Source organism: Pseudonaja textilis, chromosome 3 (assembly GCF_049901715.1).
Source record: "Pseudonaja textilis isolate UNSWEBS1 chromosome 3, rPseTex1.2, whole genome shotgun sequence".
NCBI lineage: Eukaryota > Metazoa > Chordata > Lepidosauria > Squamata > Elapidae > Pseudonaja > Pseudonaja textilis.
The window spans coordinates 5,665,855-5,688,055 of record NC_141992.1 but is presented as its reverse complement, the minus strand read 5'-3'; the positions used below and the strand labels follow the sequence as shown (position 1 = coordinate 5,688,055).

The following is a 22,201-nucleotide window of genomic DNA, read 5'->3' as shown; positions in this document are numbered from 1 at the left end:
CATTTATGACTGTTTTCAATATCTTATGGCCATGCAACCAGCATGTATGTAAGTATGTATGTATGTATGTATGTATAACAGTTGTAGCATCCCGGGGTCATGTCAGTATCTTTATGTCCCAGGTGGCCTTCAAATAGCAAAGTCAACAAGGGAAGCAGGATTCACTTAACAACCGTGTGGTCCACTTAACAACCACGGTCATTCACTGTACCATGGCAAGTCGTAAAACCATGCATAGCTCACTTAACAGACAAACTGCTTAGCAATGAAATTCTGCTCCCCATTGTGGCTGGAAATTATGGGGTTTTCTATTGTCCTATTGCACACTGGCTGCTGGATCTGACCATACAGGTAGTCCTCAATTTACAATCACAATTGAGGCCAAAATTTTCTGCTGCTATTTTCCACAGCTATGAGTTTTGACCCCATTTTACCATCTTTCTTGCCACAGTTATTAAACGACTCGCGGGAGTTAAGTTAGTAACACGGTTGTTAAATGAATCTGGTCTTCCCCCCCGTGGAATTTACTTGCCGATTGGGACACTCCTGGCAAAAGTGAGGCTCGATCCCCAATTTTAAGCCCAACTGGGCCAACGATCAAACAGGAAAGCCTACAAGACTCATACAGTTAAAAATAATAATCTGTATTTTTTTTTTTTTTACCAATTCAAAAGTAGGTGTGTGTGCACATCTTGGGATAAGTGTACATAGAAAGCTTCCTGAATTAACAGAAACGAAACAACTCGTTCACTCGTTACACATCCTTGCAAAGCACAGCAAGGCCAACTCTCTCCCAGAACATTTCCCCTGCAATGATAGGACACACTGCTAAATAGGTTTGTAATAGGATCAAAACAAAAACAAAACAAAAAACAAAAAAAAAGCCACTTGGGATGCAGTCAAGACAGCAAGAATTATCTCCAAAATTAACAATCATGGTCGATTTGGGTGCAGCCACCAGACTACAAAGCTTTAAAAATGGGTGGGATGAGGGGGGAAAGAGAAGGGAAGCGCCAGTTTGCTTGGCACAGCCATTCCCAACTTGGTGGTGTCCAGATGGGTTGGGAACATCCCAATTCCTCCAGAGAACACCCAGTAGGGGGGTAAAAATACCAATAAAAGAGAATATTTGTAGCACAGGGTTGACATGAGGGGTCTCCTTGGTGCTCTCTGAGCTTGGTTGTTTTTCTTGCAGAGATTTCATTACTCAAAATAGGTAACATCATCTAGAACTACCCTGTTTCCTCCAAAATACGACTTACCCTGAAAGTAAGTCCTAGCTTGATTTTTACATGTGCGCCCAATATAATCCCTATCCCCAAAATAGGCCCTAATTAAGATTCCACCCCCACTCCAGAGTGGACGGATAAAAATTAAACTAGGGTGGAGATGGGGGTGTGTGGAGTTACCCTACTACTTATCTTTGGACAGTTGTAGCCAGGCCTCGCAACCCCCTGCCTTGCTAGCTCATTTCTTCTGCAGCAGGCAAGGCTTTCCTGAAGGCCTCTGGAGCTGATAAGAAAGCTCTGGATCGATCCTGAGCTCTGTTATCGGCTGCAGAGGCCTTCAGGAAAGCCTTGCCAGCCGCAGACGGAGTTTCTGAAGGCCTCTGACAGTGAAAAGGAGGCTGCGGGGCGACACTTGCAAGTGAGGTTAGTCAGTGGATGGCATCCCCGAAAATAAGACCTGGTGCCTTTTTTTTTGGTGGAAAAAAAAGTATAAGACAGGGTCTTATTTTCGGGGAAACACGGTAGCACTGATGATGTACCAAGTTTGGGTGATGAAACGTCTGCAAGAAAACAACCAAACTCAAGAGAGCACCGAGGACCCCTCCAAGGAAAAAAAAAAAAAAACACCTTTAAAAGGGGAGGTTTTTAAAAAGTTTTAATGCTTTCGTGGAAACCTGTCCTCCGAAGACACATCAGGGTTGTGTGTTGGAAACAGAAAGGGCAGTCACTCCCTCTCTCCCCCCACACACACCCGACACACGTACAAATCAATCTCTGAAAAACATGATGGTTAGAATACCAATCCGGCTAACATTGGCTTGAGTGGGATAGAATAGAAAACGGGGAGGCAGGAAAAAGCTTAAAAAACCCCTGTGCAGTTTGCAATAGTGCAACGAGTAGAAATCGGGGGGGAGGTCTTCGCACTCTCATTTCTGACGAGCGCACGCTGGCAAACACCATCCGACGCTTGCGCCAACAACGCTCAAGGATGGTTGTTGCAGCCGGACAAACTCCTGCGGCTCTTTGGTCTTCGGCTTGCAGGCCTTCCGTGCCTTGGGTATTTTCACTGATATTCACCCAAGACACAAACAAGACGTGTTGTTGTTTGCAGAGAATTTCTTTTCTTTTCTTTTTTTTTTTAAAAAAAAGCATCTCCAGGTGCCACAAAGTGCTGTAAGAACAAGCAGGGGACAGGTGCACGGAAATACGACGGTGAGGTTAAATGGTAAAGGAATTTGGTGGCAGAGCAGAACGGGCACGGCGGCTCAGGTTTCCCTTTGTAGAGAGAAGCTCGCTAAACCGGGATGGAGACGGGAGGGAATTGGGAGTTAGAAGAGATGGTTGGTTTTTTGTTTTTTTAGGTGTGCAAGAAATTGGAAAAATTCCAGGCATCGTTCTATTACGAGCCTCTATCCTCAAAAAGATGAGTCTGGGTGGCTTATATAGAATTCATTTTGTGCAAAGGATTGAAAGACGCATGGAGACATCCTGTTTAAAGCCGAATACTTTTGGGTCAGAGCAGTGTTGTTCAGCCTTTTGTGACTTTTTAAGATGTGCCGGCTGTGGAATTCTGGGAGTTGAAGTCCACCCATCTTAAAAAGGTTGCCAAAGCTGACAAATACGTTACTAAAGAGACTTCAATCGATCTCGCAGTGCCACCATCTGGTGACTTTTTAAAAGCAAAACCCAGAAACTTAATGCTGGCTCCTGGACCTCGCCGCTCTGAAACCCCGAAAATTGTCAGCAAGACAGAACCCAAACAATCCCAGTCCAAGGAGCCACAAACCCATAGAAATGGCTTTAAACGAAGTTTAATCCCACTTCCAAAGTTCCACGCGGATCAGTGATAGATTTTCTTTTTATAAAAATAATCCTAATTCCAAAATTGGCTTTTAAGTTGGGCTTCCTTTTTTTTTCTTTTAAGGGGAACTGAAGTGCAGAGTGAGAAATCTTACTGATATGCCAGCTTTGCTGCTAAAACGGGGAAAAAGCTATGACAGTAGAGAGAAACATCACATTCCTACCACCCCATTGCGTAATTTTTTTTTTAAAAAAAACACCAAACCCCTGGGATTGCACACATAAGGGAAATCAACAATTTTTTTCTCTCCCCGCGGTCGAGAGTTGGCTTGGATGCAAATTCAGTCCCCGTTTGCAAATTGGTCAGGCTACATTTTCAGCGCATAGCTTATTCTTTTTGCGAGACACTTAATACTTTCATTCACGAGACGGTTTGCAGTGGGGAAAAACATTTTCCTATCAGCGAGCTTTTCTTTGGCAGGCACCATTGGGAAGGGAGTATTTTTTTGGGGGGTGGGAGATTTAAAAAAATTAAAAACCCGAAAAAACTCCCCGAGATCCGAAAGCAAAAAGAATTTTCAACTTTCTGCAGACGGTTCTGACAGGTTTGTTATTTTCTAGTCTTCAGTTTCATCCGTCTCTTAAGCCGGACGTTCAAGCTTCCAAATTGAAATTTAAATGAAATTGTGGCGGGGAGATGTTTTACAGAAACTTGCTTGCAGCCAGCAAATGAAAAGGGCGAGAGGAAGCAAAGACCTTTTCTTTTCTTTTCAACGCCCGTTTTTGTCTTCCGCTCTGAAGTCCTTAACGCCAAAGCTTACCGAAAAGGGAAAAAAAAAAAAAATATTGCAGGACAGGTATCAAAAAAACAAAAAAAAACCCCTCCACAACCCATCAGGCTTGGCTTTCCATCCCAGAGAACGAAAAATTATCCATAGCTTCACATCACAGTTCCGAAGAGCTTTCTAGAACGTGTGCTTTCTCAAACCTCGACACGGTTGGGAGGTCCGTAGTGGCGGGTAAAAGGAGAAAAAAAGAGGACGAAGAGAGACATAGCTTATTTCAGAAGTTAAGAAAAAAACAAAACAAAAATAAAACACCATCCAAAAAAAGGACAAGCAATGGCTTCAATTTTCACATGTGTGGATGGACGCGGGTAAATCCAACAAAGGCTTGGATTGGCAGGTATCCCTGGATGAAGAGAGAGGCCGTCCAGGAGGATCCAAAAGCCACTGCCCTCCCGCCGGACGATGCTTCAGCCGGCCGGAGTGGCCAAGGCGCTCTCGCCTTCCTTTTGCAAAGGGTCGTTTCCACACACACCCCGACGTTCATCCCAGAAACTCGTTTCCTGAGCCAAGGCACAATTGGGGAAGAGGCCCCCCTACCCATCTCGGAGAAGGGGGGCGAGTGGACGTGTGGGTTAGGGCAAGGGGTTTGGGGGTGGGTGGGCAGCAGACGGTGCAAGGAGATCAGGCTGGAAAGGCACCAAAAGTGCAAATCATGCTAGGCAGGCGGAGGGCAAGGTGTGGCCGAAGATTTCCCCACCCGCCCCCCGAGCTCAATCGACGAACCGCTGGCAGGCTTTCTTCCAGCGACAGGCTGTACACCACATGCTGCGGTTCTCCATCCCGTAGACTTTGCGGCATTTCTTGGCTTCGCCACGCGGCTTCCTGCAAGGAGGCAGAGAGAGGAAAGTGGGTTGAGAGGACGGAGGAAGCGGGTGAGGGGCTGGCGAGAAGCAGAGGGAGGATTCAGGACCTCCACGGTATGCAAATCGGGGGTGAAATTCAAAGCACCTCGGCCCACCTCAGAAGGGGTAGTAGAGACGAATTGAATCGGTAAAAAATCGCCCCTGGTTGCTGTTGCTATTATGCCAAGTATACCAAGCCACGCCCACAGAGCCTGTAGGGAAAACTTTTGAATTTCACCCGATATATGTGCGTGTATGTGTAGATGTATATATTTATATTTATTTTCGTAGATTTTCACGGGTACAGGTATGCAGGTCTTGGCGTGTTCGGGTCTTTTCCCGTGTAAGTTTGAGAGTATAAGTGTAAGATGGGTTTGTACCTAATACACAAGCCTGATGATGGCAGATGAGATTCTGCTGAAACGTTGCTACAACTTTAAAAGCACAACTATAATGACGTGGGAAAATACCCGAACAAAGCTGAATACCATACATATAAATACACGCGAAAACTTAAGAAAACAAATATAGATAGATGATAGATAGATAGATAGATAGATAGATAGATACATGACAGACAGATATAGATACAGAGATATAGATATAGATATAGATATAGATACAGATATATATGTTTTCGTAGATTTTCATGGGTACAGGTATGCAGGTCTTGGTGTGTTCGGGTCTTTTCCCATGTAAGATTGAGAGCATCTTGGCGACGTTTCGACAAGGTCCCACTTGCCATCTTCAGGCTGGTGCTTTCGGCTTCGTGCTTGTGCGAGCAAAGTGTGATCGGAGCTGCCGTCTCTCTATAAATACTCGTAGGGAGGTTGGCTGTGTTGTCATTTCTTGAAAACAAGACAGGCGGCAGCTCCAATCACACTAATTGCCAGAACCAAACGCCTGGCAGACAAGACACATTAAGACTGAACTAGGCACCCTGACTAAAGTACTGACAGCCAACGGCTTGCACAACAGCAAAATCACAGGTCTGATCCACAAAAACACACTGACACATAATGGAGACCCAGAAGATGAACAGACCTATGGAACAGCTGTCCTGCCTGACATAAGAGGTACTACAGACAAAATCAGTAAGATACTACATAGGCACCACATCAAGACTGCCTTCAAAACAGACAGAAAAATAGCAGCCATCCTAAGAAACCCCAGAGATAAAATTGATTTGGAAAACCAAGGCATATATGAAATCCCCTGCGCATCATGCCCTGCCACATACATCGGACAGACCAATAGAAGAATAAGTACCCGCCTGGATGTACACAAAAATGCAGTAAAAAAGCTGGAACACACTTCCTCACTAGTCCAACACATGAAAGCCACAGGTCATAGCATCGATTTCAATGGCACCAAAACCCTAGCCACTATAGAAAACCCCAGCCATTGAATTATCAGAGAAGCCATAGAGATTGAAAAAAGCATGAATAGAAGAGATGATTCCACCAGACGGTCAATTATTTGGAAGCCTGCCTTCTCAAACAAAAAAATCTCCACACCACAAGCCAGGCAAACACCTGGGCACAGACAGATCCCCCCTGATACCTCCAGCTCAAACACACCCCAACCAGGCACCCAGATGAAACCTAGCTTCCTAATAAATGATAGCCGTCCATTTACTCAGAGCCAAGCCGCACTAAAAGCCTCCAATACAGGAAACACAATGTTGCCAGCCAATCAAGATGAAAAAAGCTACAAAACAGACAGAAGATATTAGAAACACCAATCAAGCAGAACACAGCAAACTCCAAGACCAATAAACACAGACCAAGACTCCCAACCAATCAGGATGAAGAAAAAAACATTCTGGCACAGCAGATGGCTAGCACCAAATTTAAAACAGAAACGGCTGTGAAAGGCTGACTCACAGACGAACACAATACACAAGCCTGATGATGGCAGATTAGAATTCTGCCGAAACATTGCTACAACTTTAAAAGCACAACTACAATGATGTGAGAAAATACCCGAACAAAGCTGAATACCATACATGTAAGTACCCACAAAAACTTAAGAAAATATATATATACACACACACACATATACACACATACATGTCGCAGTGTCCTGAGGTCTGTGATCCCCTTTTGCAACCTTCTGACGAGCTAAGTCAATCGGGAAGCCACAGTCAGTTAACAGCCATGTTACTCACTTAACAACTGCTTCAAACCTTTGACCAGAAAGGCCATAAAATGGTGCAAAACTCACTGAGCCCTCTTGTTTAGCGATGGAAATTTGGGGCTTAACTGTATTCATAAGTCTAACACTACCAGGCTTTGAGTAACCAGGAAAAGAGATTTATATAGCTTACCTTCCAAGCCCAAAGGGCACACACACAAAAAATTGAATTTGGAACAGATGGTGAGGTCTAGGGCAGTGATGGCGAACCTTTTTGTTGTGGTGTGCTGAAAGCGTGCGCCGTCACTCACAATGCAATGTGCCCTGACCCCCCACGCAACCCCCCTTACCTGCATTGTGCATGCGCACACCTCCCAGCTGATTTTCGGCCCATTTGAGGCCTTTTTTGCCCTCCTGAAGGCTCGAGGGAAGCCTTTGCAGGCCGAAAAATGGGCCGGTTTCGGCACTTCCGCTATTTCCAGAAGTCCTGTTTTTCAGCCTCCCGAGGCTGCAGAGGCTTCCCTCGAACCCCCGGAAGGGCGAAAACAGCCTCAAATGGGCCAAAACTCAGCTGGGAGGCACACGCACGAGCAGTGCAGATAATTTTGGCTGGGGCTCGCGTGCCCGCACAAATGGCTCTATATTCCACCTGTGGCACGCAGTCTAGGGGCACCTAATTATTCCAGAAAGGAACAGGTTTCTTCTTGTATCCATGCACTGGTCAAGCACACTTGAGCATTGAGAATGCCGCAGTGGTGGGATTTAACATTTGTTACTACAAATGGCTTGGTGGGCGTGTCAGGGGAAGGATACAGCAAAATCCCCCTTCCCTCTCCACCCCACTGACCTACTTTCCAGCTCCGTTCTCCTGTGCAGGGCAACCAAAGAAGACCCAGCCAATCAGCTGGGACTCAGGAGGCGGAGTATAGAGGGGGGGCGGGGCCATTCAGAGGTGGGATTTGCCGGTTATCCGAACTACTCCAAATTTCCGCTACCGGTTCTCCAGAACCGGTCAGAACCTGCTGAATACCACCTCTGCCAGGGGGCACTAGGGTCACCCAGAGACTGGGTTGGAGGTGCCAGACTGGGGAGCAGAGGGTGGGGGAAGAGAAGATGTGACGGAAAGCCACCCACCTGGTGCCCGTTGCAGGCTTTGGCACAGAAGAGGGCAATAATGGCTGTCCTTTGGCAACTGACACAGGGGGGCCTTGCAGGCGTTTCTCTTCTGAATCGGCAGGTCGGATTGGAGTCAGGCAGCTCTGGTGGAGGAGGAGGAGGAGGAAGAGGAAGAAGAAGAAGAGAGTGGGTCATTTGGGAAGGGAAGGGGGAGCAGACCTCAAGGACGCAGCTAAGAAGTCAACCGTGGGGTCCTTGGTGCTCTCTGAGCTTGGTGGTTTTCTTGCAGACGTTTCATGACCCAAGTAGGGAACATTATCAGTGCTAGAAGGAAGTGGGGTTTGCGGAATGGAGGAGGAGGAAGAGAATGACAGGGTGCAAGTCCACAAGTCTTAAAGTTGCCAAGGTTGGACACCCCTGATCGAAGGGGTTGCGTGTTAGCCCAGAAGCTCCTAAACTTTGTTCTCGATTCAACTCTCCGCTGGCCAAGGAAAAATATTGGGGTGGGCTTCTCATTACTCACTGAGGGGCTTTTGAAGAGGACGGGGGACAGAGATGGCGGGAAAAGGGCTGGCTGCTGCCACGATATGCTGATTTCCATCCCAGCTGGGGGAGCCTTCAGATCCGCCAGCACCCCGGTAGGACCCATCGCCTGAAAGCAAAAAGAGACACATCTCAAAACAAGACAATGAAGGAACTGAACGTTGGGGAACTCTATCAGTCAGCGAAAGGAGGAGGCTGTCATGCCCTTGTGGGAGTCTGATCCTGAGGGGGAGACTGAGCAACTGACAGGAGGGAGTGGGAGTGTGGCTCCTCTGGCTGTGGAAGAAACAGGGGAAGGGCACAGTCCAGCTGGCATTCATGGAAAGACCCAGGGACACCCTCTCTTCGCCTTAGGGCATGCAGGGAGGAACAGAGAAGGGAGCAACATGGCTTACGGGAGAGAAAAGGGCCCTGATCCCTTTCATTAGTTGCAGCTGGGAGAACAGGATATAAGAAGGGCGGTTTGCACACAGCACCTTGCTGGAAGCAAAGTGTACATTATCTTGGTCGAGGCTTATCTGGGTCCTGGCATCTTTCCAACTGTGTGTGCTTCGTTATCATTTGGAAGTCTGCAATTTATTATCCTGGCCTGTCGTGTTAATTACTTCAGTGTTGTTTTTTTTAATTTTTAATTTATCTTTACTTTGGGTTTGGACTGCATTTCTTTCCTTTGTAGACTGTTTTTGGAAGAGTTTGATCTCCCGATGAGGATAACTGGGCATTGGGGCCAATGTATTCTACTTTGGTGACTTCGTTATTTTTGTGCCACGCCCGGGTCATTACAGAGTCATTAAGCAGGGAAGTAGCCTTGAATAGCCGCAAGAAGCTGAGGCCTCACCCCCTCCCATCAAGTTCCATCTGATTGTTCCCAAGAAAGGGCAAACAGCCTGGGAAGATTCTTGTATCATAGGCACAAAACAACAAAGTACAGGTAGTCCTTGACTTATGTCTGTTTAGTGACCATTCGAAGCTACAACGGCACTGAAAAAAAGTGACATAGGACTGTTTTTCACACTTACAACCGTTGTAGCATCCGCCATGTCACATCATCAAAATTTAACCGCTTGGCAACTGGTCCACATTTACGATGGTTAGGGTGTCCCAGGATCATGCGATCCTCTTTTACGACCTTCTAACGAGCGAAGTCAAACGGGGGAGCCAGATTCTCGTAACAACTGCGTGACTAACTTAACAACTGCAGCGATTCACTTAGCAACGGTGGCAAGGAAAACCGTAACATAGGGCAAAACGCTTAGCCATGGAAATATTTCCAGCTTGAATGTGGAAGTCAAGGACTACCTGTAGTCAATTTGAATCCTTCACACATGTGGGATCTGGTGGACACTGATCTGGCCGGAAAGGCTCCTCTGGATGACTGGAAACACACACCTGATAGGCATGATCGGTTTGGATGTGCGCCAGACCTGTGGGTGCCGACTGGCTGAGGAGGTTTAGGGGTGCCGACTGGCTCAGGTGAGACACCACGGAAACCTTGGGGTTGAGTGGAATAGGCAGGATTTTCTGGACCTCCTCCAGGACTGGAAAGGGAGGGGGAACCGGGGAGGTTGGGGAGACGGGAGTCAGGCTGGAGAGACCGTCGGTCAAGGAATCCACGTTGACATCCAGCTCGGTGTAGTAAAAATCTTCCTCTCCATCACTCTGATCCAGGTCAGCCTTCCTCCTGGGAACAAAGGAACACGGGGGGCCCCTTAAGTATCTTCAGGGAGGTAACAACGGCTCCAAAAGTGACAATCTTTTGCTGGGAATACAAGGGACTGTCATCCTAGGCACGGTGGAAGTGCTTGTGGTGCCGCTAAGGACAAGAGACACCCATGAATGAAAAGTGGCAGGAGAAAATAAATGCAAAGGGAAGTCTGAAGACCAGGGGAGAAGGTGCCTTCTTCTTTTGGCATCATCTCAACTGTCTCCTTTCTGGTATCATCTCAACCTCCTTTCTGGTATCACCTCAACTTTCTCCTTTGTGCTATCCTCTCAATCTCCTCTTTTCTGGTATCCTCTCAACCTTCTTTCTGGTATCAATCTTCTTTTCTGGTATCCTCAACCTCATCTCAACCTTCTCTTTTCTGGTATCATCTCAACCTTCTCTTTTCTGGTATTATCTCAGCCTCCTTTCTGATATCATCTCAATCTTCTCTTTTCTGGTATCCTCAACCTCATCTCAACCTTCTCCTTTCTGGTATCCTCTCAACCTTCTCCTTTCTGGTATCAATCTTCTCTTTTCTGGTATCCTCAACCTCATCTCAACCTTCTCCTTTCTGGTACCATCTCCTTTCTGGTATCCCCTCAACTTTCTCCTTTGTGCTATCCTCTCAATCTCCTCTTTTCTGGTATCCTCTCAAGCTCCTTTCTGGTATCAATCTTCTTTTCTGGTATCCTCAACCTCATCTCACCCTTTTCCTTTCTGGTATCATCTCAACCTTTTCCTTTCTGGTATTATCTCAATCTTCTCTTTTCTGGTATCCTCAACCTCATCTCAACCTTCTCCTTTCTGGTATCATCTCAACCTTCTCCTTTCTGGTATTATCTCAATCTTCTCTTTTCTGGTATCCTCTCAACCTTCTCCTTTCTGGTATCAATCGTCTCTTTTCTGGTATAATCTCAACCTCCTTTCTGGTATTATTTCAACCTTCTCTTTTCTGGTATTATCTCAACCTCCTTTCTGGTATTATCTCAATCTTCTCTTTTCTGGTATCATCTCAATCTTCTCTTTTCTGGTATCCTCAACCTCATCTCAACCTTCTCCTTTCTGGTATCATCTCAACCTTCTCCTTTCTGGTATCATCTCAACCTTCTTTCTGGTATCATCTCAATCTTCTCTTTTCTGGTATCCTCAACCTCATCTCAACCTTCTCCTTTCTGGTATCATCTCAACCTTCTCCTTTCTAGTATCCTCTCAACCTTCTCCTTTCTGGTATCCATCGTCTCTTTTCTGGTATAATCTCAACCTCCTTTCCTAGTACCATCACCGGTAGGTCTTTGGCCCATGCCTAACTCCCACTTGGGCGAATTTCCCACCCAGCCATTTGAAATCTTTGTGGGTCCTTCTTCAGACGTCCTCCTCCTCCTCAAAGGAAGCCAGGCAGGTGGCTATCAACAATGGAGTTTCCTCAACCATGGCACCCCCTTTATACATACGTAGCCCTGCCCAGGAAACAGCATCTGGTGGATGATGGTTCTAATGGAAGCCTACCTAGATGGCTTCCAAAGGGGAATCCATGATTGTCCTTGCTATGATTATTGGAGGGCGCTTTCCTAACCCTGAATCACAGTCAATCTATTTTAGTCTTTGCTGCTAAGAGCTATAGTGGCGAAAGGGCTCCGTCCGCTCCCTTCCCCCAACCCAGACTTGGTGAGCTTCTGAAGGTCATTCGGTAGCCACCACGAGACCCTGGCAGGCTGCATTAAACAGACCCGTGACCTGATTCGGCCAGGTGCAGAAGAAAACAAAGACACATTAGATCTTAGTGGTGGGAAGCCAGTTGGTAGATCCTATGGAACTCCCTTCTCAGAAGTCAACCTATTCACACCTGCCACCACACAGACGCGTCTTCCCAATGACCAAGAGGCTGACCTACCCCAGGTGAATGGCTCGGATGTGCCTCTGCATCCCCGAGGAACTGCTGAGAACCTTCCCACAGCTCTTCCACAAACACTTGAACATCACCTTCGTGGAGTTCTGTAACGTGAGAACATGCAGCTTAGGTCCGGTGGACCTCTCATCCCGTCTCAGGATTCCAAAGGTCCTCCTGGAGATTCAAATTCTACCATCGGTCAGATCCCTGGACTATTTAACTTTCCCCGCCATCTCATCTGCGGCCCAAGAAACTAGAGAGAAACTCAAAGAGATAATGGAATCAAGGAGTGATGTCGTGCCCCTGTCGGAGTCTGAATCCGAGGAGGAAGACGGACAGCTGACAGGGAGTGGGAGCGTGACTCTGTTGGCTGTGGAGGAAACTGAGGAAGGGCAAAGTCCGGCTGGGCAGAGCAGGAGAGAGGCAGAACAAGGGAGAGGGAATTGAGAGGAAGACCCAAGGCCATCCCCTCTTCATCCTAGGGCACGCAGAGAGGAACGGAGAAGGGAGCAACATGGCTTACGGGAGAGAAAAAGGCCCTGATCCCTGTCATTAGTTGCAGCTGGGAGAACAGGATATAAGTGGGGCATTCTACACAACTCTTTGCTGGAGGCAAAGCGTGCATTATCTTCGGCTTATCTGGGTTTTGGCGTCCTCTTAACTGTGGTTGCGGTGTTATCTTGTGGAAGTCTGCAATTTATCATCCTGGCCTGCCGTGTTAATTACTTCAGTGTGGTTTGTATTTTTTTTATTTTATTTCTGATTATCTTTACTTTGGGTTTGGGCTGCATTTACTCTCTTCGTAGACTGTTTTTGGAAGAGTCTGTTATCCAGTCGAGTATAATTGGACATTGGGGGCCAAGTTGGAGGCATTAAAGGGAATTTCTTCTACTTTGGTGACTGTGTTATTTTTGTGTCATACCCCGGGTCATCACACACACACACACCCTTCTCACCTTCCTCTTCCTGGGTACGGGCTCCCCAAAGAGAAACTGGGTGGCTTCTGTTTCCTCCAGGTCGGACTGCAGGGAGGACAGGATGCTGGTCGTGATGTCGGCGGTCAGGGGCGGTGAAGGAGTGGAGGGGGTGGAAAAGTCACTCGGGGGATCCCAGCTCCCATCGCCACTGTGGTTGCTGCTGGAGCAGCTGGAAGACCTCACGGGGGCCGCTTTCCACACGTCACAGTTCATTTCTGTCGCAAAACAAAACAGGCGGCGAGGTTAGAAAGCCTGAAACAAACAGACTCCCCAAGCGTAAGGTTCAACTAGCTGCGGGGAGTCCTCGACTTACGACCGCAACGGAGGCCCAAATTCCTGCCGCGAAGCGAGACAATTGTGAAGTGAGCTTTGCCCCCTTTTATGGCTTTTCTTGCCACCGCCGTTAAGCGAATCACTGCCGTTAATTAAGGACATGGTGGTTAAGGGAATCGATCTGCACCATTGACGGCTTGTCACAAAAGGGGACAGCTCATGAGGAGCCCCAGGACATGATGTTTTAAAGGCCTGGAGACTAAAGGATAGAAAGAATGGTTGCAGGGACCGAGTTTAGAATTAGAATAACAGAGTTGGAAGGGACCTTGGAGGTCTTCTAGTCCAGCCCCCTGCTTAGGCAGGAAACACTATAGCAGTGATGGCGAACCTTTTTGTTATGGTGTGCCGAAAGCATGCGAATGCTGGCACCCACAATGCAATGCACCGCGCCCCCCTGCGCATGCGTGCACAACACCCTCACCCCAACCCTAACCTGCACTGCGCATGTGTGTGTCTCCCAGTTGATTTTTGGCCCGTTTGAGGCCGTTTTCACCCTCCCGGAGGCTCGAGGGAAGCCTCTGCAACCTTGGGAGGCCGAAAAATGGGTCCGTTTTGTCACTTCCGGTATTTCCGGAAGGCCTGTTTTTCAGCCTCCCGAGGCTGCAGAGGCTTCCCTCGAGCCCGCTGAAGGGTGAAAATGGCCTCAAACAGGCCAAAAATCACCTGGGAGGTGCGCGCAGTGTACGTAAGTTTGGCTGCGGCTCACATGCCCACAAAAATGGCCACAGATTCACCCGCACACATGCCATAGGTTTGCCATCATGGCCTTATAGCATTTCAGACAAATGGTTATCCAATCTCTTCTTAAAAACTTCCAGTGTTGCTGCATTCACAACTTCTACAGCAGGGCTCTCCAAGCTTGACAGCTTGAAGACCTTGTGGACTTCAACTCCCAGAATTCCTCCTCCAACCATGTTAGTTCAGGAATTCTGGAAGTTGAAGTCCACAAGTCTTAAACTTTCCCAGTTTGAAGACCCGTGTTCTAGAGGCAAGTAGTTCCACTGTTTAATTGTCTTCACTGTCAGGAAATTCTTCCTTAGTTCCAGGTTCCTTCTCTCCTTATATATTTTGGTTACTTTAATATACTTTAGATGTGATTGGTAAATCATTACATAAACATCATAACAATATTTTTAACATTTTTTGTTTCATTTGTATGGCCAGTCTAGAGCAAAGAAGGCCTACGGGGGACATGATAGCAGTCTTCCAATATCTGAGGGGCTGCCCCAAAGAAGAGGCAGTCAAGCTATTCTCCAAAGCACCTGAAGGCAGGAAAAGAAACAACGGATGGAAACTAACCAAGGAGAGAAGCAACCTAGAACTAAGGAGGAATTTCCTGATAGTGAGAACAATTAATCAGTGGAACAACTTGCCTCCAGAAGTTGTGAATGCTCCAACACTGGAAGATTTTAAGAAGAGATTGGACAGCCATTTGTCAGAAATGGTATAGGGTTCCTTGCTTGAGCAGGGGGTTGGACTAGAAGACCTCCAAGGTCCCTTCCAACTCTGTTATCCTGTTATTTAGTGACAGATCTTAGCACTAAGAAGCTTTCCCTCTCATCACAAAACACCACAACATACCTTTGATTCCACTCCTATTCCCTGCATTTTGGTTTTGTTCTGCAATTTGGTTTCAATCTTATTATTCTATTTCACTGGGGCCCTTCAAACTTGTCACTGTTATTCCCTGAGATACCAAAACGGTTTTGGGATTGGTGTGGGTTTTTTTTTTTTTTTAATGGTAAGGGAACCTATAAATAACAAAAGAACACAAAACCAGCCAAGAGTCATAAACAACACATACTGCATGACAAATGTTTATATTTAGAACTTTAATATCTTTTTTTTTTTTTTTTGGCTCGGGTGGAAAATATTCTCACCGCCCCAAATCCCTAACTTGAGACTTGTTCTTAAAGAGTTGGGAAAAGTAAGAGAGAGACAAAAACAGACCCCTGGCTGATACACACACTTTATATCACACACCAAACCTGTGGACTTCAATTCCCAGCATTCCTGAGCCAGCAAGGCTGTCTCAGGAATGCTTGGAGTTGAACTCCACAAGTCTTAAGTGGCCATAGCTACCCACCTCCTACCAAACAGACTTAAGACCAGAAGAGAATTCTGGGAGTCGAAGTCCACAGGTCTTAAAGTGGCCATAGGGGCCCACTTCCTACCAAACAGCCTTAAGACCAGAAGAGAATTCTGGGAGTCAAAGTCCACAGGTCTTAAAGTGGCCATAGGGGCCCACTTCCTACCAAAAAGATTTAAGACCGGAAAAGAATTCTGGGAATCGAAGTCCACAGGTCTTAAAGTGGCCATAGGGGACCACTTCCTACCAAAAAGCCTTAAGACAAAAAAAGAATTCTGGGAGTTGAAGTCCACAGGTCTTAAAGTGGCCATCAGGGCCCACTTCCTACCAAAAAGCCTTAAGACCAGAAAAGAATTCTGGGAGTCGAAGTCCACAGGTCTTAAAGTGGCCATAGAGGCCTACTTCCTACCAAACAGCCTTAAGACCAGAAGAGAATTCTGGGAGTCGAAGTCCACCCATCTTCAACTTGCCCAGATTGACAAACACTGCCTTCAGGGAAGGCGGGTCTCCGCAGATAGTCCTCTACTTACAGCAGTTCATTTACTGACCGTTCGACGTTACCACAGCACGGAAAAAAAGGCCATTTTTTCACCCTCATGTTCCAGGGATCAATATTTAGATGCTTGGCCACTGACTCGTATTTATGACGGTTGCATGCGATCTCCTTTTCGTGACCTTCTGACCAAGAACAGCGACAGGGAACGCCGGACTCACTTAACGCCTTGAACCAACTGCAGTGTTTCATTTAACAACAGTGGCAAGAAAGGTCAGTAAATGGGGCAAAGCGAAGGTAACAGATGCCTCTCACTTAGCAACGTAACGGTGAGGTGCGACTGTGGTCGTAGGCAAGGACCACCTCCATCAAGCTGGAGTGACCTCTTCCCCCCTTCCCAGCTGAAGGAATACCTGCGCTGAAACCATTGGGGTGATGGCCCAGCACCACCGGACTTGTAGACAGGCTGGTAAGCACTGCGGCCGCCGTGACTTCGTCAATTCCAGCCTTCTCCGTTGGCTTTCTGCAGGGCGCAGAGAGGGAAAAAGAAATGTCAATCAAAGCTGCATTAACACGCAAGACAACCCTGTCGAGGATCTGATCAGCGGTGGGATTCATTTTTTTTTTTTTACTACTGGTTCTGTGGGCGTGGCTTGGTGGGCGTGGCAGGGGAAGGATACTGCAAAAATCTCCATTCCCTCCTCACCCCACTAAACCTGCTTTCCAGCTCCGTTCTCCTGTGCGGGGCAACCAAGGAAGACCCAGCCAATCAACTCGGACTCGGGAGGCGGATGGGGGCGGGGCCAGTCAGAGGTGGGATTTGCCGGTTCTCTGAACTACTCCAAATTTCCGCTTCTGGTTCTCCAGAACTGGTCAGAACCTGCTGGATCTGATGAATGCGTCCCTCTGGAATCTCTACCTCTGGAAGGTCACCTTGTCTTGGGGACCTTCTCAGAAGTCTTAAGAGAGAAATTGCTGAAAACCTCTATCTTCTTCTTCTCGTGCCATATCCGTCATCGGACGTTGGCGATCCTATTTTTATCAACAGCCGCATGAAAAAAAGTGCTGCTGAGTTTTGTCCAAACCAGTCCCAGATTTTGAAGCCTTGGTGTTTTTCTTCTGCCTGGACTAGAATCAGAAGTGGTCAATTCAGCAGGTTCTGAGCAGTTCTGGAGAACCAGTAGTGGAAATTTTGAGTAGTTGGGAGAACCGGCCAATCCCACCTCTGACTGGCCCCACCGACCTCATCTCTTCTCTGACTCCAGAGTCCCAGCTGATTGGCTGGGTCTTCTTTGGTTGCCCCTGCACAGGAGAACGGAGCTGGAAAGCAGGTTAGTGGGGTGGGGAGGGAAGTGGGATTTGCGGTATATCCTTCCCCTGCCACACCCACCAGACCACACCCTCAGAACCAGTAGTAAAAACTTTTGAATCCCACCACTGCCTAGAACCTCTGTGGACCAATGCAAACAAGAAACAACAGAGGGAAACTAATCCAGGAGAGAACTAGGGAGAAATTTCCCTACAGGGAGAACGATGAACCAGTGGAACAGCTTGCTACCAGAAGTTGTGGGTGCTCCAACACTGGAGGTTTTTAAGAAGAGACAGGACCACCCTTTCTCTGGTGTAGGGTCTCCTGCTGGAGCAGGGGGTTGGACTAGAAGATCTCCAAGGTCCCTTCCCACTCTGCTAGTCTGCATCCAGCATCCTAGTATCTGCAAAACTCAGGCTTATATTTCACTAGCTCAATACTCGTGCTTCGCTACGTAATTATGTGATCGGGCTTAGTTTTGGGGGAGGAAAATAAGGGGGAAAAAAATTCTGCCTCTGCCTACCAGCATCCATCGGTATTCATCTGTCTAGCTTCCTGTCAGCGTGTGAGCGAGTTGAGGACTGTTTGGAAACTGAAACAGCATTTGCTGTGTGAGCAAGGAAACAGCAAGGAGCCTGGGCGTGGCTGAGCTTAACTGTTCTGTACTGTGAAACTAAAACTGAAACCGAAACGCCTCCCCTCTGCTTGTCTTTTGCATTTGGAAGAGATTTCTTTTCAGGTGGTGAAGGGGAGTAGAACTCTTTAGCATCAGAGCGCGTTAATAATAATAATATAGGAAGTACTTTAAATGCTCTGATGGTCATTTCGAGAAATCCTTTCTTAGTGAGCCCTTAGAAGCCAAGAGGAACATACAGGCCAAATTTAAAGTTTGTAGGCTTTACAGTTCTGGAGAGTTTGTGATGATGCGTGAGTGGTATTTAGCTCTACACACACACACACACACACACACACGACCAATTTATACTCAAAATAAGCTTATCCCATCATGCAAAACTTCCTCTAGATGTACACTCCACATGTGCATTTTTGGACTGTTTCCTAATTGAGCAGGATTCACTTAACAATCACCTTGCTTAGCAGTGCAAATTCTGGTTGTAAGTCAAGGACCAGCTGTACTTTGCAGCAGGGGTGGGATTCAATTTTTTTAACAACCGGTTCTGTGGGCGTGGCTTAGTTGGTGGTCATGTTATTGGCTGGGCGTGGCCAACTCAATATCACTCACTTCAAGACACGCATCTCCCCACCTGGCCTCTCATTGTGGGGGTGCTGCAACAGTCATAAGTGTGAAAAATGGCCATAAGTCACTTTTTAAAAGTGCCACTGTAACTTTGAATGGTCACTCCACACAAGCAAAGTACCAGCAAAGGAGTGGGGAAAAAACTCCAGAGACGTTCCTGAGACAGGAAATCTAGTCCTGCCAAGAATGTAATAAGGGTTAACGGAGAGGCAGTTTCTGTAAGCAACACCAGAATGTTTCCTTCCTGCCTTCCTTACAGGATTAGGCCAGTAATTTCTTCTAACAACCGGTTCTCCCAACTGCTTAGAAGGTTAACAACCAGTTCTAGCGAATAGGTGCGAACTGTAGAATCTCACCCCTGCTTTGCAGGCAGGGAACCAAACCATGCCACTGTGGGGTAGAAACAGCAGAAGGTGTGAAACCATGAACACTTTTACACAATCTGGATCAAGGTTTTTCAAAGTTGTTTACCTTAAGACATGTGGACTTGAACTCCCAGAATTCCCCAGCCAGCAAAGTTTGGGTGGGGAATTCTGGGAGTTCAAGTCCACACCTCCTAAAGCTGCCATGATTGAGAGACACGATTATACCATCCCATTAATTAAACACCTCTTTGGAAGCAAGGCCCCAGCCCTACCCAGCTCTGAAATGCAGCTTCAAAGCACCCTCTTGGCACAGCAGCCGCACGCAATCTGCCAACCAGCCCATGGCGGCTTGTTTAGACAAGTCTGTTGCTTCAGCACAAAGCCACAAAACTAGCTCCAGAATCCTGGGATTGCAGAATGACGATCAGATCTAGAAGCACGACACATTAAGAGGAGTCCAGATTGCAGGATCTTACTTTAGAACATACCATAAACCAGTCCTAGGCCCCCACATGAATAATTCCCTGCTTCCTTCTATATTCTGGAAATGGGGACTCTTCCTATATACAGGAGGGTCTTCAAACTTGACAGCTTGAAGACTTGTTGGACTTCAACTCCCAGAATTCCTCCTCCAGTCATGTTAGCTCAGGAATTCAGGGAGTTGGAAGTCCACAAGTCTTAAGATTTGCCAAGTTTGAAGACCCTTGCTAAACAGTATGGTGGTTGAGCTGTATCCAAATTGAATCCGTTTCGAGAGAGTTCTAGTCCCACCTTAGGCAAAGATGGCCAGGTGACTTCGGCCAACTACCAGGAGTCAGTAAGTTTTAGTTCCACCTCAGACATGAAAGATGGCCAGATGACTTCGGCCAACTACCAGGAGTCAGTAAGTTTTAGTTCCACCTCAGACATGAAAGATGGCTAGGTGACTTCGGCCAACTACCAGGAGTCAGTAAGTTTTAGTTCCACCTCAGACATGAAAGATGGCCGGATGACTTCGGCCAACTACCAGGAGTCAGTAAGTTCTAGTTCCACCTCAGACATGAAAGATGGCCGGGTGACTTCGGCCAACTACCAGGAGTCAGTAAGTTCTAGTTCCACCTCAGACATGAAAGATGGCTACGTGACTTTGGGCCCCTCACCAGGAGTCGGTAAGTTCTAGTTCCACCTCAGACATGAAAGATGGCTAGGTGACTTTGGGCCCTCACCAGGAGACGGTAAGTTCTAGTTCCACCTCAGACATGAAAGATGGCTAGGTGACTTTGGGCCCACCACCAGGAGTCGGTAAGTTCTAGTTCCACCTCAGACATGAAAGATGGCTAGGTGACTTTGGGCCCCTCACCAGGAGACGGTAAGTTCTAGTTCCACCTCAGACATGAAAGATGGCTAGGTGACTTTGGGCCCCTCACCAGGAGACGGTAAGTTCTAGTTCCACCTCAGACATGAAAGATGGCTAGGTGACTTTGGGCCCACCACCAGGAGACAGTAAGTTCTAGTTCCACCTCAGACATGAAAGATGGCTAGGTGACTTTGGGCCCATCACCAGGAGACAGTAAGTTCTAGTTCCACCTCAGACATGAAAGATGGCTAGGTGACTTTGGGCCCATCACCAGGAGACGGTAAGTTCTAGTTCCATCTCAGACATGAAAGATGGCTAGGTGACTTTGGGCCCTCACCAGGAGACGGTAAGTTCTAGTTCCACCTCAGACATGAAAGATGGCCGTGTGACTTCGGCCAACTACTAGGAGTCAGTAAGTTCTAGTTCCACCTCAGACATGAAAGATGGCTAGGTGACTTTGGGCCCTCACCAGGAGACGGTAAGTTCTAGTTCCATCTCAGACATGAAAGATGGCTAGGTGACTTTGGGCCCCTCACCAGGAGACGGTAAGTTCTACTTCCACCTCAGACATGAAAGATGGCTAGGTGACTTTGGGCCCACCACCAGGAGACAGTAAGTTCTAGTTCCACCTCAGACATGAAAGATGGCTAGGTGACTTTGGGCCCATCACCAGGAGACAGTAAGTTCTAGTTCCACCTCAGACATGAAAGATGGCTAGGTGACTTTGGGCCCATCACCAGGAGACGGTAAGTTCTAGTTCCATCTCAGACATGAAAGATGGCTAGGTGACTTTGGGCCCCTCACCAGGAGACGGTAAGTTCTAGTTCCACCTCAGACATGAAAGATGGCCGTGTGACTTCGGCCAACTACTAGGAGTCAGTAAGTTCTAGTTCCACCTCAGACATGAAAGATGGCTAGGTGACTTTGGGCCCTCACCAGGAGACGGTAAGTTCTAGTTCCATCTCAGACATGAAAGATGGCTAGGTGACTTTGGGCCCCTCACCAGGAGACGGTAAGTTCTAGTTCCACCTCAGACATGAAAGATGGCTAGGTGACTTTGGGCCCACCACCAGGAGACAGTAAGTTCTAGTTCCACCTCAGACATGAAAGATGGCTAGGTGACTTTGGGCCCATCACCAGGAGACAGTAAGTTCTAGTTCCACCTCAGACATGAAAGATGGCTAGGTGACTTTGGGCCCATCACCAGGAGTCAGTAAGTTTTAGTTCCACCTCAGACATGAAAGATGGCTAGGTGACTTCGCCAACTACCAGGAGTCAGTAAGTTTTAGTTCCACCTCAGACATGAAAGATGGCCGGATGACTTCGCCAACTACCAGGAGTCAGTAAGTTCTAGTTCCACCTCAGACATGAAAGATGGCCGGGTGACTTCGGCCAACTACCAGGAGTCAGTAAGTTCTAGTTCCACCTCAGACATGAAAGATGGCTACGTGACTTTGGGCCCCTCACCAGGAGTCGGTAAGTTCTAGTTCCACCTCAGACATGAAAGATGGCTAGGTGACTTTGGGCCCCTCACCAGGAGACTGGGAGTTCTAGTTCCACCTCAGACATGAAAGATGGCTAGGTGACTTTGGGCCCCTCACCAGGAGACGGTAAGTTCTAGTTCCACCTCAGACATGAAAGATGGCCGTGTGACTTCGGCCAACTACTAGGAGTCAGTAAGTTCTAGTTCCACCTCAGACATGAAAGATGGCTAGGTGACTTTGGGCCCTCACCAGGAGACGGTAAGTTCTAGTTCCACCTCAGACATGAAAGATGGCTAGGTGACTTTGGGCCCACCACCAGGAGACAGTAAGTTCTAGTTCCACCTCAGACATGAAAGATGGCTAGGTGACTTTGGGCCCATCACCAGGAGACAGTAAGTTCTAGTTCCACCTCAGACATGAAAGATGGCTAGGTGACTTTGGGCCCATCAC

The 22,201-nt window shown here is 47.4% G+C and overlaps 2 protein-coding genes across 3 annotated transcripts in view; one reads left to right on the top strand and one right to left on the bottom strand.

The window, feature by feature from the left end:
- ZBTB46 (zinc finger and BTB domain containing 46) overlaps nt 1-22,201 on the top strand; it is a 129,588-nt gene that overhangs the window by 94,727 nt on the left and 12,660 nt on the right. The gene's annotated exons all lie outside the window — the stretch shown is intronic.
- SLC2A4RG (SLC2A4 regulator) overlaps nt 624-22,201 on the bottom strand; it is a 44,444-nt gene continuing 22,866 nt past the window's right edge. Inside the window, exons 3-9 of the mRNA XM_087928843.1 lie at nt 16,413-16,522; nt 13,064-13,299; nt 12,111-12,211; nt 9,904-10,195; nt 8,495-8,623; nt 7,990-8,114; nt 624-4,699 (exon numbers count right to left, since the gene is read on the bottom strand). Coding sequence (XP_087784969.1) covers nt 4,588-4,699; nt 7,990-8,114; nt 8,495-8,623; nt 9,904-10,195; nt 12,111-12,211; nt 13,064-13,299; nt 16,413-16,522 — 1,105 coding nt within the window. The 3' untranslated portion in view covers nt 624-4,587. The remainder of the gene's footprint in view (nt 4,700-7,989; nt 8,115-8,494; nt 8,624-9,903; nt 10,196-12,110; nt 12,212-13,063; nt 13,300-16,412; nt 16,523-22,201) is intronic.